Source organism: Stegodyphus dumicola, chromosome X2 (genome assembly GCF_044657685.1).
Source record: "Stegodyphus dumicola isolate Sdum_Otavi_A_Nest chromosome X2, ASM4465768v1".
Lineage (NCBI taxonomy): Eukaryota > Metazoa > Arthropoda > Arachnida > Araneae > Eresidae > Stegodyphus > Stegodyphus dumicola.
The window spans coordinates 78,041,486-78,065,136 of NC_140781.1; the positions used below are offsets into that span (position 1 = coordinate 78,041,486).

The 23,651-nt window shown below is 34.1% G+C and overlaps 2 protein-coding genes across 3 annotated transcripts in view; one reads left to right on the plus strand and one right to left on the minus strand.

The window, feature by feature from the left end:
- LOC118184476 (histone-lysine N-methyltransferase NSD3-like) overlaps nucleotides 1-23,651 on the minus strand; it is a 339,671-nt gene that overhangs the window by 292,891 nt on the left and 23,129 nt on the right. The window lies entirely within an intron of this gene.
- LOC118191293 (uncharacterized) lies at nucleotides 9,271-18,502 on the plus strand. Its single transcript, XM_085809585.1, has 5 exons — nucleotides 9,271-9,416; nucleotides 9,514-9,582; nucleotides 10,989-11,066; nucleotides 11,304-11,369; nucleotides 18,328-18,502. The coding sequence occupies exons 1-5, from the start codon at nucleotides 9,271-9,273 to the stop codon at nucleotides 18,329-18,331; spliced, it is 363 nt and encodes a 120-aa protein (XP_085665711.1). The 3' UTR covers nucleotides 18,332-18,502.

Here is a 23,651-nt window from a genome sequence, read left to right on the forward strand (position 1 = left end):
AGACACTCTGACATTTGAAGATATTGCAAATCTACCACAAGTAGAACAAGAACCATGGAAAAGAGCTATGGACGAGGAAATGAAATCTATGGAAGATAACGACGTCTGGGACCTGCAAAGTTTACCCCGATAAAAGAGCCATTTCCTGCAAATGGATTCTACGTAAAAAACGAGATGGAACTTACAAAGCGAGGCTTGTTGCTCGTGGCTTTATGCAAAAGGAAGGCATAGATTATACAGAAACGTTTTTTCCAGTGATTAGTATGTGCTCTTTACGTTTAATCCTGGTAATTATCAATAATGACGGTCTGCAAACTTTTACTTTAGATGTCAAGACAGCTTTCTTGAACGGTAAGTTAGATGAAATCATCTACATGGACCAGCCAAAAGGATATGATGATATGAGTGGTAAGAAATGTAAACTTAAAAAGAGTTTATATGGTCTTAAACAGTCTCCTCGACAATGGTATCAGAAATTTCTTAATTTTGTTATTAAATTAGATTTTAAGCAATTGGACTCTGAACCATGTATTTTTATCAGAAATTTAAATTGTAAGAAAGTAATTATGGCTCTTTATGTAGATGACTTATTAATTGCAGGTTCAGATGTAAAAGAAACAAATATTATAATATCATTGTTATCAAATGAATTTAAAATGTCAAAATCTGAAATTGTCTCAGAATTTTTGGGTATTAGACTGAAATTTGAGTCTGAATGTTTATATTTAGATCAGAAACCATATACGAGGGCCATCCAGGAAGTAGATTACGTTTCCGTCTGTGTCCGCTAGGGGCGGGGCTAGCGCGGCCATCTTGGGGTCAGAGCGTTGCGCAGCTCAGTCTGCATCTAGCCGTGCTAGTGAGAGGTTCGTGCTGTGCTCCGTTCAGATACTGTGACGGTTTGAAATGTCTGCGTTAATTGAAAATCCCGCGAGCTGCGAGGTGCGCTCAGTAATAAGGTTTCTGACTGCAAAAAACTGTAAACCGATAGAAATCTATCGGCAGCTTCGTGAAGTGTATGGGGACAACATTATCACTGAAGGTGGAGTGCGTCAGTGGGTCATAAGATTTCAAAATGGCCGAACCAATGTTCACGACGAAGATCGAAGTGGGAGACCCAGCATAGTGACCGCCGAACTTCTCGAAAAAGTCGATGCTAAAGTCCGTGAAAATCGAAATTTCACAATAACGGAACTTTCTTTGAGTTTTCCACAAATTTCGCGAAGTTTGTTGCACGAAATCATCAGCGAAAAGCTTGGTTACCACAAGTTTTGTGCAAGATGGAAGGCAAGAAGAGGTAACGAAGTGGTTGAAGGCGCAGGCGGCCGAATTTTTCGACGAAGGAATTTCCAAGCTCGTACATCGCTTCGATAAATGCCTTAATTTGTATGGTGACTATGTAGAAAAGTAGTATTTGAGTGTGGCTTTCATCTGTATATAATAAAATTTGTTTCCTATACTTTGTTTATTTTTTTATTCCAAAACGTAATCTACTTTCTGGATAGCCCTCGTATTGATAAATTTAAAATGTCTGATTGTAAAACAGCCCAAACTCCCATTCAACCAAAATCTACAGCAGCTGATTTTCAGAAAGGAAATGCATTTCATGGCCCACACAAAGAATTAATTGGATCTTTACTTTACTTAGCATATATCACACGGCCAGATACTATTTTTGCAGTAAATTGCTTGAGCCAACTGCAGGAGCATCCTACTGATGTTGCCTGGTGTGCTTTAAAAAGAATTCTTAGGTACTTGAAAAACACTTTAAATTTAAAATTGATATACAAAAAGGGTGATTTGGAAAGGGCAAACTTGTGTTTGTATGTAGATGCAGATTGGGGGAGAGATACTCAAGATAGGAAATCAATTACTGGTTACTTTATAATGTTTTCAAATTGTCCTATTATGTGGTGCTGTAACAAGCAAAAGAAATATTGCACTTTCATCAACAGAAGCTGAAATAATTGCTTTATGTAAAGGTATTCAAGATGTTTTATGGATTAAAAATGTAGTAAATGAAATTTCCAGTGTTAAAAATGTTTATATTTTTGAGGATAACCAGTCATGTATCAAAAGTATTGTTAATGAAAACTTTTCAGGTAGGTTGAAACGTATAGATATAAAATTAAAGTTCACTCGTAAGATTGTTAAGGAAAATAATATTAGAATTGAATATGTGCAATCAGGTTTACAAATTGCATATATGTTAACTAAGGCTTTGTCCAAAACAAAATTCTATGAACTGTTATCATTGAGCTGTTTAAAAATTGTGTAATTCTTTTATGTTATGCATAATGTGCGATTAAGGGGGAGTGTTGAGATATGTGTAATCGCATTCTTACTGGTTAAAAGGAAGTATAGCTTTCTGTCAAGTCCGAAACATTCATTAGCTTTCAGCCAGGTCCGAGTTATTCTGAAACTAAATCCCATTCTGTATGTTACTTTTGATTGGTTATTTATTGTGTCTTGTTTATGATTTGTTAAACCACGATCTGTTGTGAAGTTATATATATGACCTTTGTAACCACTTATCGCTGCTTAGTATTATTCTGCCTGTACTTATTTATCTGTGCTAGTGCTTGTATTATTCTGCTTATGCTTATCTCTGTTTGCATGTAACTCTGCGTATTACTCTGCATATCTCAGTAATAAATATTTGCTTTGCGAACCACGGCATTTTCTATGTTTAACACAAACAAAGGTGAAATTATCTAATTAACGGATTTTGTAAAGAGGCGGTAATAAATAAAGATGATATAAAAGATGTTTTTCATTGTGATGACATTGCGTCTCAATCATCAATCAATTAATGAATGGTGAAATCTGTAGTATGGTTCTATGTCCAGAAAATACTGATAGTGAAGAAAGTGACAGAAGTTACTGAAAACGAGAAAATTTCGATTGACAAGTTTGTCGGAATTCTTGAAACAGCAGTTACAGGACTTCAACAATGCAACTAAACAAGAGATTATGTCTGTCTACAGAATTAAAGAGAAAGTAATAGCACAAAAAGCAAAACAACTTGCATTGAAAGAAATGTTTGAAGTGTGTTATATTTTTTTTAATATTTTGACATTTTAAAGGTACCTTCAAGTAGTTTTTATTCTTTATGCATAATATACATTTTGCTAAAAACTATATTTTTGTTGCTCAGTAGCTTAGAATTTTATAAAACAAATTCATAATTAAAATTGCTACTGCAAGTTGTCAGAAAATAACCAAGATGTGATTTTTGCATCAATGCCACTAAACTATACAAATTGCTTTTAACCATCCAACAATGAGTGCTTCTTTTACACAGGAGTGTCCCCTCTTTTCAATTTGTATGAAAATGTCATGCGTGGAACTACTATCAAAGCACTGTCAAGGGTGCCCTAGATGTAAACAAAAAAATACCACTTCTGGAGAATAATGCTTGAAAGCACTGCGTCAGTCATAGTGCGGTGTTGGACAACTCCTTTTATTCTTACCTCCATAGTTCTAACTGTAATTTTTTTGCACAGTATATCTAACCTTTTCACACCCTAACTGTTTTACTTAATTTACTCCATTAATTTTAAGCGATTATATACTGATAGATTTCTTCCCACAGAAAGTTTCAGGATGTGCATTTTCCCCCTAGATTTTTAAAATTGTTTTTTTTTATTTCAAATCTCAATAATAAAATTTTTAAAACAAATACTTCTAGAAATTCCTTCGGTATATTGATTTATTCCATTTACTTGAAGTTTTCAAATAGAATATTTTTTATTTTTCTTCATTTTCAATATTCAAGAAATTTTTATATGGAAGTTAACGTTTATATGGAACACTGAGTCTACATACGAGTAAAAAACTCAGGCATGCTGAAAGCATAGTTTTGACATTTCAAAATGCAAAAAAGAAGCACATACCATTAAAATAACCTGCACTTGAAATACAAGGGCAAACAAGAAACCTGGTTCCAACATATTTTTTCCAGTTCTTGAATCAGAAATTGTAATCAACTTTTACTGCAAAAATAAAATATTTAACTGTATAATCTATGATTTATTAAAAAATACATCTTCCTGTACAATTCTTAATATTCCGTCATTCTACTAAAATTTGGTAATGCATTATAACAATGCATTATCTGATCAATTATGTTTGACAGTTCAATCTGATCTGATCAATTCTGTTTGACTTTCATTTGTACAAAGGGTGGCGTTGCAAATGCGGTCAAGAGCAGGAGACTGACGTTAATTACGGAAGGGGAAAGTAAATGGTTGTGTCAGGGATCATAAGGGGAGATATATTTTAAAAGAAAAGTGTTTTAGGTCTCATTCAGTATCAGTATATCAGAAATAAAAACTTGAGCTAGAGTTCTCCTCTGTTCTTCACTGTAAGTCAGTAATGTGTACAAGGATGCACATAGTACCAGAATGGAGACAAATTACATAGGATATGAAAAGTTTTCAAGTGCTCTTTTATGTATTACTAAACAGCTTAATAAATATGCACTTTTTTGGTTTATTAATAACACATATCTCTTTATAACTGCAAATTAAAATATAATTATCAAATGAATTTAATAATTATATTTATTTGTTTATTAACAATTCATTATTACATTGTTTTCATTCAGGAATTTCCTCCCTCCCTCTTCAGCAATACATACATATAAGTCATGAGACTGAAAAGCAGTGCTATAAACAAATAATCCAATCCAATTCCAGTTGAACAGCGCTAATTAGTACTAATTGTTTACGGAAAGTATCTTAGTTTTTGAAAAGCTTCATCCAACATAAATCATCAACAACATAAAATTAATTACTTAATCATTTTAAGAATGATTTTGTGTGCTTATGTAACTGCATATGGCAAAACATATAAGGGTTGGCTAGGCATGATTTCATGGAGAATTTTCTAGAGAAAATGGACTCGTATTTACATATCTCAAGGAAATCCACGAAAATGCTTACACAAAGTGGTAGACTGTACGAGGGTTCGTTTAATCCATTTGTTAAATTTGCATCTAATCTTATGGATTTATTAACCTCTATAGCTTTAATTTTTTCTCTTTTTATATATACAGAAAGAATTAAACAGAGACTCTAGTCTAATGCACATGATGCTTACTTATTTTTTTAATTTTATTTAATTTGACTATGGCAAAGCACTCGAAGGTTACCTGCCTAAGGGTTGTCTTCGTGGATGAATTTCTGGGGCAAACTGTCTCATATACACGTTGTGTGTGGGGAAAAGAAAGAAAATGCCTACGCAGTGAGCTCTTTCACTGAAACTTGAATTCTCAGCTGTATTATCAGTGTTCAGAGACTTTATTGCTCGTTCACTGATGGGCCAATGCTCTTGATGTGTTTTATTGAATATAAGTTTTGTATGTGCAGTCGGAAAATTGAAAATATTTTTTTCAAAATATTACAGTTAAATAGAGGCAATGCATAGTTTTACTAAACATTTTCTATCAGTATTACTTTCAGTGTAGTTACATAATGCAGAAACATAAAGTTTTACAAATATTTATATTTATAATTTGGTTTTCGATATACTGAATTAAGATTTCCCAGAATTCTATACATTCTTAAATTTCATTTTTCAGTATGACATGCAGTTATTTTTAAAGGGTGTAAATGGTGAAAGTTATGAAATATGAAAAGGACAAAATAATGTTTACACTCAAAAAAATGCAAATGATAATGAATTTTAAAATAAAATTATATAGAACTGATCATGATTAGATTCATCTTTTTCAGTTAGGTTTTTCTCAAGAATATTTATGTGTTCAAGAATATACATGCTCAAAGTGCGAATATTAGAAATTATATATAACATGCACTAAAGTAGAAGTAAGCTTTGCAACAGAAATTCAATTAATTTCAACGAATATCCGGGATAATATGATCACAATCTATCTGAATATTTAAGAAAGTCTTGGCAACAGGTTTGCTTCCTACCGGCTCATATTTATTTATTATTACATACATGTATGGCTGCTATTTTTTCATACAGAGAATGTTTTCCCCATCTAGGGTATGCAACAAAAAATTACAAATTTTGATTTCCGTAAAACAAAATATAAAACAGACATTCTAAGGCAAAACTGCTGAAGTGTAAAACCCTTTTTATTCAGCAAAATGCACAATATATTTCTACTTTAACTAAAAGAAGCAAAATTAAGTTTTGTTCACATGGCTTTCTGGCTCAGTTAGAAATAAATAATACTCTTTTTTTCATTCTTTCCTTTTGACAAAACAAAATGCGTAAATTATTCATTTGCAACAAAAAAAAAAAAAAAAAATAGTTTATACTATTTGGATATTGCAGAACATAGGAGAGCTACTTATTGCAAACATGCCAGGGCTGCAGGGCTTTCTAAGGGAAAATGACTTTGCACAAAACACCTATGATGCAGTCATCCCATTCACCTATGTTCGAACCTAAATCAAACTATCGGCAAGTGTTTTATCATTCGGCTATTGGCAAGGTTCAACTAAACGAAACCAATTCAAAAATTTTATTCGCATACAGAACTAAACTCGACACCCGCAATACGAGAATTCTAGTCTTACTATATTTCTTGTGCTCTGTAGTTAGCTAATTTTAATGCAATTAGCAGGTAATATCGATAGTGGAAAAATTTAAATGTAAACTGCACTTTCGAATTTTCTTTCGCATCATTCTAAATTTAACAGTGCGAGCCCAGTTGTACGAACAGAAACAGATAATAGTTATATATGTTCAGGGTGTAGTGACACTCCTGGATAGCGGAAAAGAAGTCTTTTCATCAAAGGTGCCATATATAATACGTAGAATGACAATGCACATTGCCTTTCTTTTTATCGTCCTCCTCTAATTTTCAACGCATATCCTATTCTTTCTTCTAGTCATTTTACATTCACGCTTCTTTTCAACATGCACTCTATTTGAAAATACTTGACCTATTTTTAGAAATAGAGGCTAAACTTTTCTCAGTATCGTAAAAGAAAGACGTTCAATTGAATGTAAGAATGCAGGTCTGCAAGTACAATTTTGTAGGAAAATCTGAAAAATGCTTCAGTTTTATAAATAATATATACAAAATTTAAGAAAGGATTTTATAATTCGTTTTTCAAAATCATAGTTTTCTTTTAATCCCAAAGGGGCACTAGGACAGATGGGCTACTAGTCTCAAAACAGCATTTTATAGCCTTTAACTATAAACGACAAATCAACTTTTAAATTGTTGCCACCAAATATTATCGTTCTGCATTATATTTAAAGAAATTAAATAATTAAGAATCTTCATAAATATATGTCTTGCATTACTAAAAATACAGTACCTAGAGCCATCAAATTAAGAGTAACGTAATCCTCCACTCGAATATGCACACTGGAAACTGGAATTTTTAAGTTTGAATTTGTTTTATTATCTCTTTCATATTTTGTAAAACTTTGACGAATTTTTGATTAGGAAACTCAACAGTTTCAAAGCGAGCAGTGGTAACACTGTAATGAAAAAAAATTTAATCTCCAGCGTGCGAGACTGTTTATCAGAAATTCTAAAGATGTGCTGTTTTTAAATATTTTATGATATTGCTGTTGAATTGGAATTTATGTGCTTTAATTGAGAAGAACATGTTATTTAATAAATAAAGGTATACAAAGCGTAAAAAAAGTCCCTTTGGGCTAACATTAAATCTGAAAGCTTCTCGATTTTATAATTCCTTTTTAAAGTCCAAATGAGTGTTAGTACAAAGGGCTATTAGTTTCGAAACGGCATTTTTCGTCGGATCACTTTAAATGCCCGAATCACTTTTCAAACTGTTGCCACCAAATATTATCGCCCTGTATTTATTTAATGAAACTAAATAATGAGAATCTACATGAACGTATGCATGTTTTTTGCATTGCGAAAAAACATCGTTACCTAGAGTCATCACATTTTGGATCACATAGTCCTCCACCCGAACAAGGACACTCGGAAGCCCGAATTGAGAATCTGGATTATGTTTTTATTGCCTATATTCTGTAAAACTCTAACAGATTTTTGATAAAAACATTCAACAGTTTCAAAGCGAGCTATGGCAACACTGTAAGAAATAAAACATTTTTGTCTGCAACCTGCGAGCCTGTATATCGGAAATTCTAATGATATGCTATTTCTAAATATTTTTAGCCCAAAGTGGCTTTAACCCAAATGCTCTCGAAACATGTATGTGTCTGGAAATGAAACAAATTGTCCGTTTGGACCTAATATAAAATCTGATGAATGAAACAATAAAATTCATTTTTTATTTATTTTTTGGGGTACTGAACCTAGTTTTACATAACTTTTCAACCAAATATTTTTGCGCTAGCATTATTTTTCTTATTTTTTATAAAACGTTTTAGAAAATTATTTTAAATAAATGGATCTTATATCAAGTTAAAGAAAGTGTGTAACTGTCATAAAAAAAAACTGAAGCAAAGAAGATTAAAAAGTTTCACAGGTTGTATTTTTTAAACTAATCTAATTAGCTTATTATAAGATAAAGACTTATGTTTTTGCGATGATAATAGAAAAATAATGGGAATAAAGATGCCTGCAGATTTCTTTATGTAGAGCAATATATTTATATTAAAATAAATTTCATAATCCTTAATTTTAATAAAACAGAATTATATCTGCATGAGGTTTGCATATTTCATAAAAAGCATGTGCATATTTGTATCCTATAAAATAATTTGTTAAAATTCTACAGGGTAATTGAATGGGCTCCAGACACTCTATTTCATAAAATAACAAGCAAATATTTATATTATATACAACAATGCCCTTAAGGTGGTCTACTACAGCAGCATTATAATACTAAAAATTTTTTTACACGCAGAATCGCTAATTAAGAAACTATGTTGCGTGAAATTTGGCAGAAATATAAAGCAATAGGTCAGTTTTCGAATCACAATGTTAGAATCAGGTTTGAAATGAAATTTACTTAAATATTATATTTTAAAAAAAATTAGTTTGAAATACGTAATTTTAATGTGTAGTTTGGAAAGCCATCAATAGATGGCGCTACGAGTTAAAATTTAACATTGTAATCTTATTTCTGCAAAAATTCACGAAGTAATTGATTTTGATATCAGTTATAAATCATATTTTTTTCTAAATAATATTTAGAAGCGTTTCATATATTCCTTTATACACAGTTTTCACTAAACATTGTCAGCTGTCAGCAGAATGACGTTTACGGCAACCCTATTGCATTGCTATTCCGCACTCGTTTTGTTTACATTTATTTGTACTGTGGTCAGTTTGCAAAAAATATGCGAAAATATCAAGGACGACCGAAAAAACATCCTAGTTTTAATAAAAGATCCAGAATTCAGCGTAAACGTCGAGCTCAAGAAAAAAATATGAAATTAAATTCCCGAGATGTGGAAGATTCCGAACAAGCGGATGTTTTCGAAAGGTGAGAAATAATTTATTCTTTATATCGACTACCCCGTGTTTATGATTTCGTAGTAAGTTAATTCCGAAGTAAAATATGCGTATTTTTTTTATTGAAGGTCAGAAATTATTGATACAACTGCATCTGTGTCAAAGGAGAATCATTGCCCGGATGATTTTTTTACAAAGTTGTTTTTTTTTTTTTTTTTTTTTTTTTTTTTTTTTTTTTTTTTTTGTTGTTGTATGTGTGTGTATGAGGGGATGCTAATAATTGTTCAATTCTGTTATAACAATTTATTCCTCCATTCACACCAAATTGTTGGGAAATATTGAAAGGGTAAATTCCAATTCACAAGGAATTGCTGAAATAATTCAATCTTTTCAAAAGTATGAGCATGTTCTTGCGATCTAAATTGAATTCACCATCATTACATGTATTATTGGAAATTTTATAGTCATATGTTTGCTACGAAATGCTTTGTCAGTTACCTATGGTATATTTTTACAGGTGTATGCACATTTATTCATGTGCTCGCTGTTCAACTTGCTTTTTTTTATTATGTCATTTACTTGGATGTTAAAACTTTCTTTTAGCGTTGGAACATTTTATGATCATTTAGTAAAATTTATATATAAATATATATTATTGCTTATTTATTTATGGTTCTGTGTATTTGTCATGTATGCATGTTGTGAAGTGTAGTTTTTGAAAAATATGTCACAAATGGTAAATTCCACCAAAAGCTGAATTGAATTGATATTGGGATGCAGGTAATTAGAAAATATCTGCTGTGTATTTTGAGCATAAACCAAACTAGTGCCAAGAATGGGACCAATACGCTCAGGCTTGCTTAGCCTTTTTGCCATTGTCCAAATTGAATTATCTCCAGTATAAAGGGAGTGAATGCTTTCTCTGTATAACAATAAAATTCTGTCTGATCAAAAATCTACCAATAAGAAACTTTTCATATGTTATGTGACAGACTTTCTGCAAACAGAAGTCCTCAGCTCTGTTCTTGTACATGTTTTTTAATTGTGGTTCAGATGTGTACTTCTCAAAGGAATTCTTCTCATAGGAAGATTATCTGAACATTTAAAAACTATATTCTGCTTTTAGGGGCCTAATATTTTATGCCCCTAAAATTAATATTGAAATTTCTAAAATGTTGAAAAATATGTCATCTGGATTCTGTACAAAAAATATAATCCCTTTTTCATTTCTGTATTTGCAATTCCTGCATTTTCTTTATTCCTACATTTTTTAATTGGAAGGAATTTCATTCGCAGAGCCCTCTAATTTATTCTTACAAATCATGTAGTAATGTACCATTTTAGATAGATATAAATAACACATTTTGTAATTTTTCTAAACTGTGGTTAAACAGCGTGATATAATAGCTACACAGGGTATGGCGAAACAGTATACAGCAATATCTGTCGCACTGTCTGAGATGGGTGGTAGTCATACATAGCTTAATGCTTAAATTTGTTGTGTGTTATTTATTTATTCATGTTTTTTTTTTTTTTTTTTTTTTTTTTTTTTTTTTTTTTTTTTTTTAATTATGTTATAGCAGTTTATTTCTTTCATTCTTAGGTCCGGAAGTGAAAAATTTGACTTTTCTACGCCAGAAGTTACAGCTAATGTTCCTAAGACAAACCAGGCTTTCCTGAGGTAAGTTGGTTTATTTTTAAAATAGATATTAGCTGTGCATGATATTACAATTACTTAATTATGGTTAACTAATTATGTATTAATTTAGAAGTCAAGCAACCAAAATCAGCGTTATATTTTCAAATAGTGAATATTTCAAAATATGATGCTGATTTTTGTTGCTTGACTCTCAAATTAATACTTGGTCGGTGTGTTATTGTATCTTAATTAAACTAATTATGGTTCTTTTCTTCTCAGTTCTGATCTGGACATTTCAGTTATTGACTCTGACGTAGAAGGTAGAAATACAAGCTCTCTTTTGGGGTAAATATGTATTTCTCTATGCCAAAATTAAAATGTCATCATTTATGTTTTTCTTTTATGGTGTTACATTATGTTGTTTACATACTGATAGCTATTAAAACTGTTAAATATAATATTGTAGCTATCAAAAAGAGGGGGATGAATTTGATTTGTACCAAATTTGGACGTTTTGCATGAAAGAACTTGAAAATAAAAGATTTTTTTAAAAATATATTCATTGAAATCAGTGAAATTTTCAGACGGGACACTGAAGCAAATGAAAATATTTTGGGGTTTGATTCTTTTGATGGGAGCCTCATCAATAAGCCTACTATCTTTTTTAAATATTGCTTCTTTTTCATTGTTTTCATGATGTTTTATGTTCCCTTCATGAAAGAGATTTTTAATAATTTAAATTTTGTTAATAAAATATAACAAAATGAAATCTGTGATTATGTGGCTATTATTTTTTCCATATATATTTATTTGAGGAAAACCAAAAATTTTATTATTTTACAGAATTTTTAAGAAAAATATAAGGATAAAATTTTTTAAATAATTCTGATTACTACCTTTGCTTTCCTCTCGTAATGTGCCTCAAATTAGAGCAATTAGACAACAAATTTAAGTCGTGATCTTTTTTTTCCAAGTTTTTTTTTTAGGCTTAGGAGTATAAATTGCTTATCCCCACAAGACAGTGCATCTTCTTAGTATGCCTTAGTATGCCTTCTTAGTATGCCATAATTTAGTAATCAATGTTTGAAGAGAGCATCTCCAGTGCTGCACGCGATTGCTGAAAATTAAATTGATCTCTTTTCCGAATGTTTCCACATCCACTTCTGCTTCTAAATATTCCTGTGTGCTTTCTCCATAGTTGCTAACATGTGAACATTTTCTTCACCACGTGTTATACTTCACAATGTAAAACAATGCCTGCAGTGAAGTATTTTGGTTTCATTCTTCTGTAATTCCAGTATAACTCCATTTCTCCAAGGAAGACCTCCACAAAGTCACTGCTTCTGTAGAAAAATGTGTCTGATAACTGTACCATAATTCAGTAATCAATGTTTGAAGAGAGCATCTCCAGTGCTGCACTGCCATTGCAGAAAATTAAATTGATCTCATTTCCAAATGTTTTGTCATCCACTTCTGCTTCTAAATATTCCTGTGTGCTTTTCCCGTAGCTGCTAACTTGAACATTTTCTGCACCATGTTTTTCTCAGAGTAAACAGTGCCTACAATGAAATATTTTGGTTTTATTCATCAGTAATTTAAGTATAACCACATTTCTGTAATGACCTCCACAAAGTCACTGTTTCTGTAAAAAAATGTATCTGATGAACTCTGCCTTATTTCAGTAATCAACTTTTGAAGATTACATATCCTGTGCTCATTCCCATTGCAGAAGATATCTTATTCGGAATGTTTCCTCATCCAGTTATGCTTCCAAATATTCCTGTGTGCTTTCATTTATAGCTGCTAACTTGTTGTGAGCATTTTCTGCACCAAGTGTTATACTTTTCAATGTAAACATTGTCTGCAATGAAATATTTTGGTTTCATTCATCAGTAATTTCAGTATAACTCCAGTGCTCCAAGGAAAAGCTCCACAAAGAAAGATCTCCAATACAATTATTTACATTGTGTATTCTGATAGGCTTTAGAAATTTTTGAAAGTATTGGAAATTAATAACTTGGCATCGAAAGTGAAATTACAATTGTACTGAGTAAAAAGACACGTTTTATTTACAGGAATTTTATTGGACATTGGGTATTTCCTGTATGCTACAACATGTGCTTTATAAAGCAAAAAGGTACGTTGGATTTACAGGAATTCTATTGGACATGAGGGACTTTCCTGTATGCTACAACATGTGCTTTATAAGGCAAGGACATTGCTTAAGAGGGTATAGATATCGTTTGCGGAGAGGACTCCGAGACAGTGAGCGTTAAGTTGCTAGTTCCCCTCGCTTTGTGTTTCGCCTGATACTGCTATAGTAGTATGGTGTGCCAACTTCAGTTAGGAGCACTGTAGGAAGGCCTAGCGTGCCATATGGTTTTATTGAATTTTTTACTGATTTCTGCATTATTAATGAGCAATTTTTTCCAGTTTATTGTTTCTGAGATCACAAACTTGGAATATATATTCGAAAGTAGTGGTTCCTCTCACTGCTGCTGAAGAATGTGACCTTGATTTCTTCAAACACCTTAAAATGCTTGCTCATAACGATTTCCTGCAGAAGCAAAAATGAGCATCCAGAGATGAAAGTTTCCAAACTCTTCAAAGCAAGCGGATAGCATTGAACAGCAACTTGGGGATGATGAAAGTCATAAAATCTGGTGACCCCGCAGGCAAGAAAATTTAAATGATGATAGCTGCTATAAGCCGATCGGCGGAAGTTCAGATTCCGGCAATGAGCCAAGAAGAAATAAAACTATTTGTCACCAGCCAGAAAGAGTAAGGAAAGTGTCTGCTAACATGAGAATGAAGGTTTTTGATGCTGCAAAAAAACTGATGGAAATAGAAATGCCAGTACCCAGCCTGACATTCCCCCCCGGGGGTTGACGTAGAGAACTCTGCGAAGCTACTGGCTAGGATCTGTACCTAGGCAGTCTTGGCCACGGGGGTATAAAATTTATGAACTTAGTGGTTCTGAAGGCTCTGGGAAAGGTCACTTATTGGCCGGCCTCGGAGTCTGGCACGTCCTAGCGCGGCGTGGTACTAGTAGCCGGGGGTTTTCCCCCAGGTTCGCTGGGTAATGTCCCGCTGCGACGGGCTCGCCCAAGCGACTGGTAGGAGCATTAGACGACCGGTGCTGCCTGGTGTCTTATCCAGGTGGTGCACTGCTCCCTTGGAGGATAATAGTGGAGGTTGAACCTCCATGACATGCCCAAAGAGGGAGTAGGCCTGCAGTGTGATTTAGTTCACGGAGCAGGGAAGCCTAAAACTTACTTACTTACTTACCCAGCCTGACATGTACACTGACAACGATGCAACCCAGGAGAATCAAGATAGATTCTGCTACACCAAACAAGTGGCTTGCATTAATCCTATCACAATTCAGGACTCCTGATTCAGCTGGAAGGACATCCATACAATGATATTTGAGAAGAAGACATACAAAATTGAGTATCGTGGAAAGATGATTGCTTATATCTTGAACGTGGATGATCCACTTGTCTACAAAACTCATAACCATGCTAAAAAATAAGGACATCAAATTTCAGTGCATCCTGCTCTCACAAGAGAGAAAGGTGATCATTAGAAGCCTTCCCAGCTCCACATGTTAATGCTGCCTCATGTTGCATAATCTAATAATACACACACTGGCCAATCAATAAGAAACCTTTCAGATTTTCATCTGAATGCATGCTAGGGATGAAATATCCAAATTTTTTCTATGATGTGGATTATACTTGGTTAAAATGCCAGTATAAGTAAGGTGTAAGAGTGCTTTTCATGATGAATGAAGTAAAATGGGGGAAAAAGGCGGCAGATCGTTCACCATTTGAAAAAGGGGCTTATTGTTGGTGCACATTTAGTGGGGGCATCGATTTCGAATCCTTCTCTAAAAAATGTAACTGCAGTTCGAGCATAGTTTTCAAAGACAGTGATCGGCGGTATCTCCGATCAATTGTACGGCAGAACACGGATTCATCTATCACAAACCGTCAACCAAGGCTCTTCCCATCAAATTTCAGCTAGAACTATGCGCAGCAAATTGCAGAGGGATAGGAATGCATAGTTCTGGTGCCTGTAAGAAAATCACTCAGTTCTGCCGACAACCAAGACTTCATTTTCAGTGGTGTCGAGAAAAGACACTGGACATCTGAGGATTGGAAATGGGTAATGTGGTGGGATATTACATTATGTATTACATATTAAACATAAGTTATGGGTTACCTCATAACTACAGAAGGTTCCTGTTCGCGGCCAGAAAAGGTTGAAGTAATCTGCAATGTCAATTACCGACAATACATGAGCTTTGTTCATTTATGGGCATGATAAAATTTTATCGATGCTTTTTGAAAAATGCTGCAGAATCTCAAGGAGTCATACACGAAATGTTAAAGGGTGATAAAAAAAGATCATTGTAAAGTTCCATGCACAGATGAAGGTGTTTAGTGTATTTAATTATGGCAAAGCACACTAGGGCTACCTGCCTAAGAGAAGGGATGCCTTCGTGGAGGACTTTCTAAGGGAAACTGGCTCATATACACGTTACACATGGGGAAAACCACGAAAACGCCCATGCAGCCAGTCCGTTCGCGGGATTCGAACCTCGGACCGAACTACCAGTGTTCAGCGATTTTACCGCTCTGCCGCTGGTAGGCCTGCACAGATGAAGGAATTCACCAGTTTGAGAAGTGCAAATCTGATTTAGTCAATGGTGCCCTTTTGTGTTTCCCAATGGATTACCCTTTGTGTGCAGATGCATCAGACTTTCCTATAAGATCAGTATTGCAGCAATTGGAAGAACAAGAACAAGACTGAAAACCTATTGTGTTCTACTCTAAAACATTAAATAATGCACAGAAGGTTTATAGTACCTATGACAGAGAATTCTTAGGAATATATCTTTCTGTCAAGCATTTTAAACATGTATCGGAAGGACGCAAATTCATCATACTTACTGATCACAAGCCACTGTCATATGCATAGAAGCAAAAGAATGGGAAGGCATAACCCAGACAACAACACCAACTTCAGTATATATCGGAATTTTCAACTGATATTCAGCATATTGATGCCAAAGAAAATTTAGTTGCAGTTGAAGTAGTCTCAGTTACTGGCTATGAAGCAGTAGCAGATACTCAAGAATATAATGAAGAATTGCAACATTTAATGACAGGTAGTGCTTCACTGAAATTTAAATCATCTACATTAGCATTTTGGAAAACATTAAGATGTGACAGCTCAACAACCAGTATCAGGCCTTTTATTTCAAAGCAATTTAGACAACAAATGTTTCATCAAATTCATAATTTTGCTCTTCTGGTATCAGGACAACTGTCAACGAGATGACTGAAAAATTTATCTTTCCAAATATAAAGAAAGAAATTCACGAATAGACTTAAAGTCCTGTTAATTGTCAAAGGAGCAAAGTCAACAGGCATACAAAATCTAAAATAGCCGAGTTCCAAGCACCTCATGCTAGATTAAGTATTGTGCAAGTTGACCTGATTGGGCCATTACCACCATCTGCTGGTAGGACGTATTATCTGACATTTATTGACCATTTTTCCTGTTAGGGAGAAGTAGTTTCTTTACCAGATATCACAAGAGAAATGGTTGTCAAAGCATTTTACAATCAATGGATTAGCAGATTTGTTGTGCCTAGTTCCATAATCTCAGATCAAGGAAGACAGTTTGAGTCGCAGCCTTTCAAGAGCCTTGCAAAAGTATGTGGTGCTAAAGTTTTACGTTCCACTCCATACCACCCACATTGCAGTGGGAAAATTGAGCAGTTTCTCAGAACTTAAAAAAATGCAATAAAGGCTCACAGCAACATCAGATGGACAGAAATCCTTCTAGGATTCAGAGTTGCAATATGTCCTGATACTAATCACTCTGTAGCTCAAATGGTATATTTTATGCAAATAAGGTTACCATGTGAGTTTTTCGACTACCTACCACTAAAACAAAACCTCAACCATTTGTAACAAATTTACTGTCTTTTATTGATCAGCACCAGTTTATCAACTGCTAACAAACATAAAATATTTATGCATAAAGACTTGAGATCATGTTCTCGTGTGTTTGTGAGAACTGATCGTGTGAAAAAGGCACTTGAATTTGCTTATTGAGGGACCATTTTTTTGTGGTGAAAAAATATGATAAATATTTCCGAGTCTTAATTAAGGACAGACAAGTTAACATTTCATTGACAGACTGAAACCAGCTTATTTGTTACTTTCGAACAAATTACTAGAAACAGTGACTGAAAATAAAAAAACCATTTCACATTTCATGTACCCAAAATTCTGATACTGTACCTAACGTCAAATCTATTATTCTAGATGGTATGAAAATCAGAAAATGTGTTGGATTTAAGGACTAATGTTTTGTATATTTTGCTATACTTCATCATTCCTCTGACATCATCTTCTAAATATTAGTAAATATATATCTGCATTAGTGATAATCAGCTGTGAGCACATAGTGCACCATCTGCAACTCATTTGGGTATAAACTATGCTAGTGATTATAATGTCCTTGCTTTTTCCCATATGCCATATGGTGCATGAAATTTTGTTATATGAATCTAGCTTCCTGTGAGGAATTTCTGTGATCTTTCTAGTATGTATGGTCAAGAATTAGGCTTGTGATATACTGTCATGATTTTGCCCACATGTTCCCTGAATATACTACCATTTCCTTAGGAAGACTTCCAAGAAGAATACTGTTGTGAGTTCTAAGCCTAACTATGGTTTGGAACTGTTTATAATGAATTATTGGGATTCTGCACATGTAATGTGGATGCAATTCTATTTCTATTTAGAAGATTTTCTGCAAAGGCAATGATTTAGCTGTGAGATAATTCTGTTTTGGAAATAAAACTGATATTTATTTAGATTTGTGGTATTTATAAGGCAGTTTATCAATAGCAGGTAGCATCTTGCCTCTTTGCTTTGATCAGGGCCTGTGCAACCAGTGGTAGTCAAAATTTTATAATTTAGCAGAGGGCACTGAGCAGCAAAATTTAGAGGCAAAAAAATGTTCAGAACTTACGAAGACATCAGCCAGCAGAATTTAGGATATGCAGAGATTGCACTGAGTGGCAATAGTGCCATATGTTACATTTGCTATCTGCATTATTAATTTGTGAAACAATTTCAGCTGTTTGAAAATGCATTTTTCTATTAGAAATTTGTATTTCTTGCAATTTCTTTTTTTTTGGGGGGGGGGTCGAGAATATGGTGTTAAAAATATTTTATAATTTTCTTTTTTTTTTTTTTTTTTTTTTTTTTTTTTTCAGGTGAAAATTTTGTGCATGATTTGGCTTTCATTGAGACGTCTCTGGGTCAGGAGTTACTAAGGAAGAGAAACTTACATGCAGGTTGAAGCATGCAGTGTCAAATGTATAAGGAATATAAAAGATGCTGTATATTAGTATAAGTTTGAATAACCATAATAAAAAAATTTCTTGAAAATTGTGTTTTTTCTGCGAGTTATTAAAATTGGAAATAATTAATTACAATATTTATGAAAATTTTCGAAAATAAAAATACAAGTAGTATTTAAAAAGTACTGCAAAACTCATTTTTAAGTAGAAAAATTATTCTCAGATGAAATTCTTTCGATTATGCAAAAGGACTTTTTTAGTATTTGAAAGGTTCATTTGAACCCAACAACTGAAACTAACGTATCCCCAGTTTATTGATACCAACCATTTTGTTGGTATCAATGAACCCACTACTTTCTAAAAGCATTTCTGTCAATTACTAAGGGCTAATGAACAAGTGTTGAATTCTCAAGATGAATGTTGCCGAAACAGAAAAAAGTGTACTTCAGAACATTCTGCACTAGCTCAAACAAAGTCACGGACCTCATCTATACTGTAGTCAGAGAGAAATTATTCCCCTTCCTTTTCTTTCAAAAGCTGAGTTTCCAAACGCACAACGGGAGGCCGTTGCTAAAAGCTGTGGAACCAGTTTTATAGCTATTTTTAGCAACTTGTGAGCTGTTTTTCAGATAACACAGTAAATCTCGGGGAGGGGGAATTTGAAATCACGATCACTGCCGGTGCGGCAGAATTTAGGTACAGCAAAATTGTAAAATTCAGCGAAGCATCAAGCAATAAAATTTTAGAATTTTGTGGGAAGGGCACTTGACAACAGAATTTATTGCGTACAAAGTCAGCAAAATGCATAGCGCCGTACCTGATTCATGATACAGCAGTATTCATTACCAATAGCAAACTTGTTTGAGGATAAGTTCGAAAAAATGTTTTCTAGTTGTTACCTAAAATCGGTAAACAATAATCTTTGAAAGATTATTCGATTATATCGTTACTAATATGGTAAAAATTTGAAAAGCAATCAGAAGCCGTATCTCTAGGGTCTTCACGTCACGATTTATTTTTATTTGTTCGAATATGATATTTATATCTCTCTTCCTACAAGTATGTATCTTCGTACGTATAAAGTATCAAAAATAATAAAAGTAATTAATAAATTTTCTCTAGTTGCCCTGAAAACTACATCTGAATATAAAGATAAGAAAGACATCAGTAAATTGCTGTTGTTATTTGCTGATCATAATGGTAATCAACCGAACATGATCACATATACCGTCTTCAAAACTTTGATTTTTATCAAGCTTCATATAAATACTAGGTTTTTGTTAGTCACGTAATTTGACATCCTAAATTTAAGATGACAGATGAAATAATGACTAGTTCTGAATTAGCTCACTCAGGAAGTAAAATTTTCTCCTTCCCGTCAATATAGCATATTTATAGCTCCCAATGATGGCGATCACTAACTAAATATGTTATGGATTAGAACCCTATTGCACTCCATAAGTTTTTCTTTATTCGCTTTATGTGCATGCATGCTTGGTTGTGGAAGAAATTAAAAAGCCTTTTTTTTTTTTTTTACTTAGGTTATTCGAATGTATACGCCAGACATTTATTTGTTGAACTGTAGTTATAATTTGGAACGTGGTGCTAGAGCCGTTGGAGCCGAACCGAACGTCAGTTTGTTTAGAATTATAGAGTTTGATTACGCCAAAGCAGGTGAATTTGGAAAACACCAAAATCGGTCATGCATCCAACTCGTTATCGAGGCTTGAACTCCGGATGAACTACCAGTGTTCGGCGGCTCGCTTGCTAGAACTGCGTTAGGCTCTTTGAATGTAGCAAAGCCACGAGGGTTACCTTCTTAAGATGGCAGGCCTTCGTGGAGTCATTTTCTGAAGGCTTAGATTAGGTTATTATGGCAAAGCACAGTAGGATGCCTTCATGTTGAACTTTCTTAGAGAAATTGACAACCCATACACGTTACACATACAGAAAATTATGAAAACGTCCATGCAGCCGGCCCGTTAGCCTTGATTCGAATCCAGGTCGAAACTACCAGTGTTCAGCGATTTAATTCCTCTACCGCGGGAGGGCCTAATTGCTGAAGGGAACTGGCTTGTATTCATGTTACACACGGTGAAAACAAACAATGCAACCAGCTGATTCGTCTGGCATCGAACCCAAACCAGTTCGAACTTCCAGTATTCAGTAGTTTTAACCACTCGGCCACTGGTGGCGTGTGGTAGGAGCCACAGATAATGTACTGAGTAGCAAAAATCCCTAATAGTGGCCCTGGTTACTAGTAGGATTGTAAGTATATTGGTAATCATCCAATCTACAGCAAGGAAATTTCGGAGCTTAATTGTAAAGTCAAATGCGACACTCCGATAAATGTGGTATATGTAGAGATGAAAAAATTTATTATTTAAAATACTTGTATTTATTAGTAAACATTTTATAAAATTTATTCTTAATTTAGCGTTTTAAGAATTCTAAGAGAGTTATCTGAGTATTTTTTCCTCCTTTGGTAATCCAATAAAATTGAGTAAATTTATGTTCTGTAATATCTTTGCGTGTTATATACATAGTTTTTTTTTTATTTTTTTTTTTTTTTTTTTCTTTCAAAGTTAGACAAGTTTACACAAACAATATAGGTCGAAAAGGGAGCTGGTCTGCGCCCGGTGAGCCTGTCGGCAGCGTCGCAAAGCGTAATTTGACTAACGAAAAGATCATGCTTTGGATCTGGTGATCTGGATAGTCACTTGTGTTGAAAAATAAATTTATTTCAACAACATAGGCCAAAAATTTAGTTGATCTGCGCCCGTGAGTCCGTCGGCAGCATTGTAAAGCGTAATTTGACTAACAAAAAGATCATTCTTTTGTATTTGGTGGGATTGCCGTGGTATTAATCACAAATTGTATATGGAAAAAGGTAAAACCCTTGACAGTAAAGGATACAACGAGATGCTAGTGCATGTTGACGCTGCTATCAAGGAAAAGAGTCGAATTGAGTTCCGGCGCAGAAAGGTAACGTTCCATCAAGATAATACCATACGTGTCTGCATTCACCGGCTGGCCTCTGTACGGACTCGAAAGGGATCTTTCACCACATCCACCATATAACCCCGACATCGCACGTTCGGACTTTCAGCTACATCTTGCTGGTCCTATCTTCACTTCTGCACAAGACGTCCGAAATGAGGTTGACCTGTGTTTGGACTCGGGCCACCAAGTTTCCGAGCCGAAGGTTTTGAAAAACTACCAAAAAATTGGCAGAAAAGCATAGATTTTTGGTAGTGATTACTATCCGCACTAAAGGTACTGACTGCTTTTTTTTTTCATAACTTTATGAAGAACGTTCGTGCTTAAAATTTTCGTTACAACCATTAAATTCTGTAATTTATGAATTCCTTCCCACTTCTCATGTATTTATCAACTGTTCTTTATGAACCTGATATTCCTACAATTATCAGCTGTACTTTATAAATCTGATATGTAGAAACGCAATTTGATTTTATGCATTTCAGTATCAAGTGAAATCTTTAAATTATAACACTTTATTCCAGTAATCGTTCATTATACCACTTTATGTTGTTTTCATTCAAAGCTGAACTCAGATAATGTGCCGAGGTTGAACTACCAGTAATAGGCGACTTTAGCGCTCGCCCACTAGAATTTAGAGAGGAACTGAGTGCTAGAATTGGGTTAGGCTCTTTGAATATAGCAAAGCCACGAGGTGGCAGATAGCAGATGCTTTCGTGGAGGAAGTTTCTGAAGGCTTAGTTTAGTTTATAGCAAAGCTCCCTATACACGTTACACACGGGGAAGATTATGAAAACGCCCATGTAGCCAGCCCGTTCGCCTTGATTCGAACCCAGGTCGGAACTACCAGTGTTCAGCGATTTAACCGCTCGGCCGCGGGTGAGCCTAATTGCTGAAGGAAACTGGGTCGTATTCATGTTGCACAACAGGAAAACAAACCATGCAGCCAACTGGTTCGCCTGGGATCGAACCAAAACCAGGTCGAACTTCCAGTAATCAATATTCTTAACCACTCAGCCACTGGCGGCGCGTGGCAGAAGTAAGAGCCACAGATATTGTAGTGAGCAGCAAAAACCTCTAATACTGGCTCTGGTTACTAGTAGAATTATATATTGGTAATAATCCAATCTACAGCAATGAAATTTCGGAGCATAATTGTGAAGTTAAATACGACACTCCGATAAACGTGATAAAGATGAAAAATTTTTTTAAAAAAGGAAACTTACTATGCAAATACATGTATTCATTAGTAAACATTTTATAAAATTTATTCTTAATTTAGCGTTTATGAATTCTCAGAGAATTATCTCATCGAATTATTTTTTTCTCCTCTGGTAATCCAATATAATTGAGTAAATTTATGTGCTGTTAATATCTTTGCCTGTTATGTACATAGTTTTTTTTTTTTTTTTTTTTTTTTTTTTCCCCCCGTTCAAAGTTAGATAAAACTGAACGTACGTTACACTGAAATTACTTTGTCTAGAAAATAAGCGCTTGAGTAGAAACAGATGTTGGGTTTTATTTTTAGAAGACATGAGATCGCTTTCTGTAAAGTAATGTTATAAAATTTTGAATTTGAAATAATCGTACTTCGTTTTTAGTAGCGCAGAATGATAAAGATTTAATGAGAATATAGCAAAGCATCTTTTTAGAGACGCTGTTATAATTTTGCTATTTTATTTTTTTATGGTAGGTCAAGGAAAAAGGCAGGCTGCTAAATACGGTAACAGCACATTACTCTGTTTCATATATAGCGAATCCGCTCTGAAATGAGGCACGAAGTGGTAAAGTAGCTGAACACCAGTATTTCGGTCCGAGTTTCGAATCCTGCGAAGGGACTGGTTGCGCTTTCGTGGTTTTACCCTGTGTAACGTGTCTAGGAGCCAATTTCCCTTAGAAAGTCTTCCACGAAGGCATCCTTTCCCTTAGGCAGATAGATCGTACCGGTGTTTATGTTATCAACAGTACTGGTTATTTTTAAAAATGATCATCCTAGAAAGGTGATTGCCAAAAAGTATTCACTTCGCATATTTATACGTTATGCATGAATATACTCTTTTTAGTCAATCTAATATATATAAATTACTAATGCTTTAAAAAAATTCAATTTTCAATATTCTGTTTCCTATTTGTTCCTGTTCAATGAAACAGATTCATACACAGCAAATCCAAATGCATCGCTACAGGAAGATGATAAACCAGCACAGTACGTAATTACAGTTACATCCGGAAAAGAG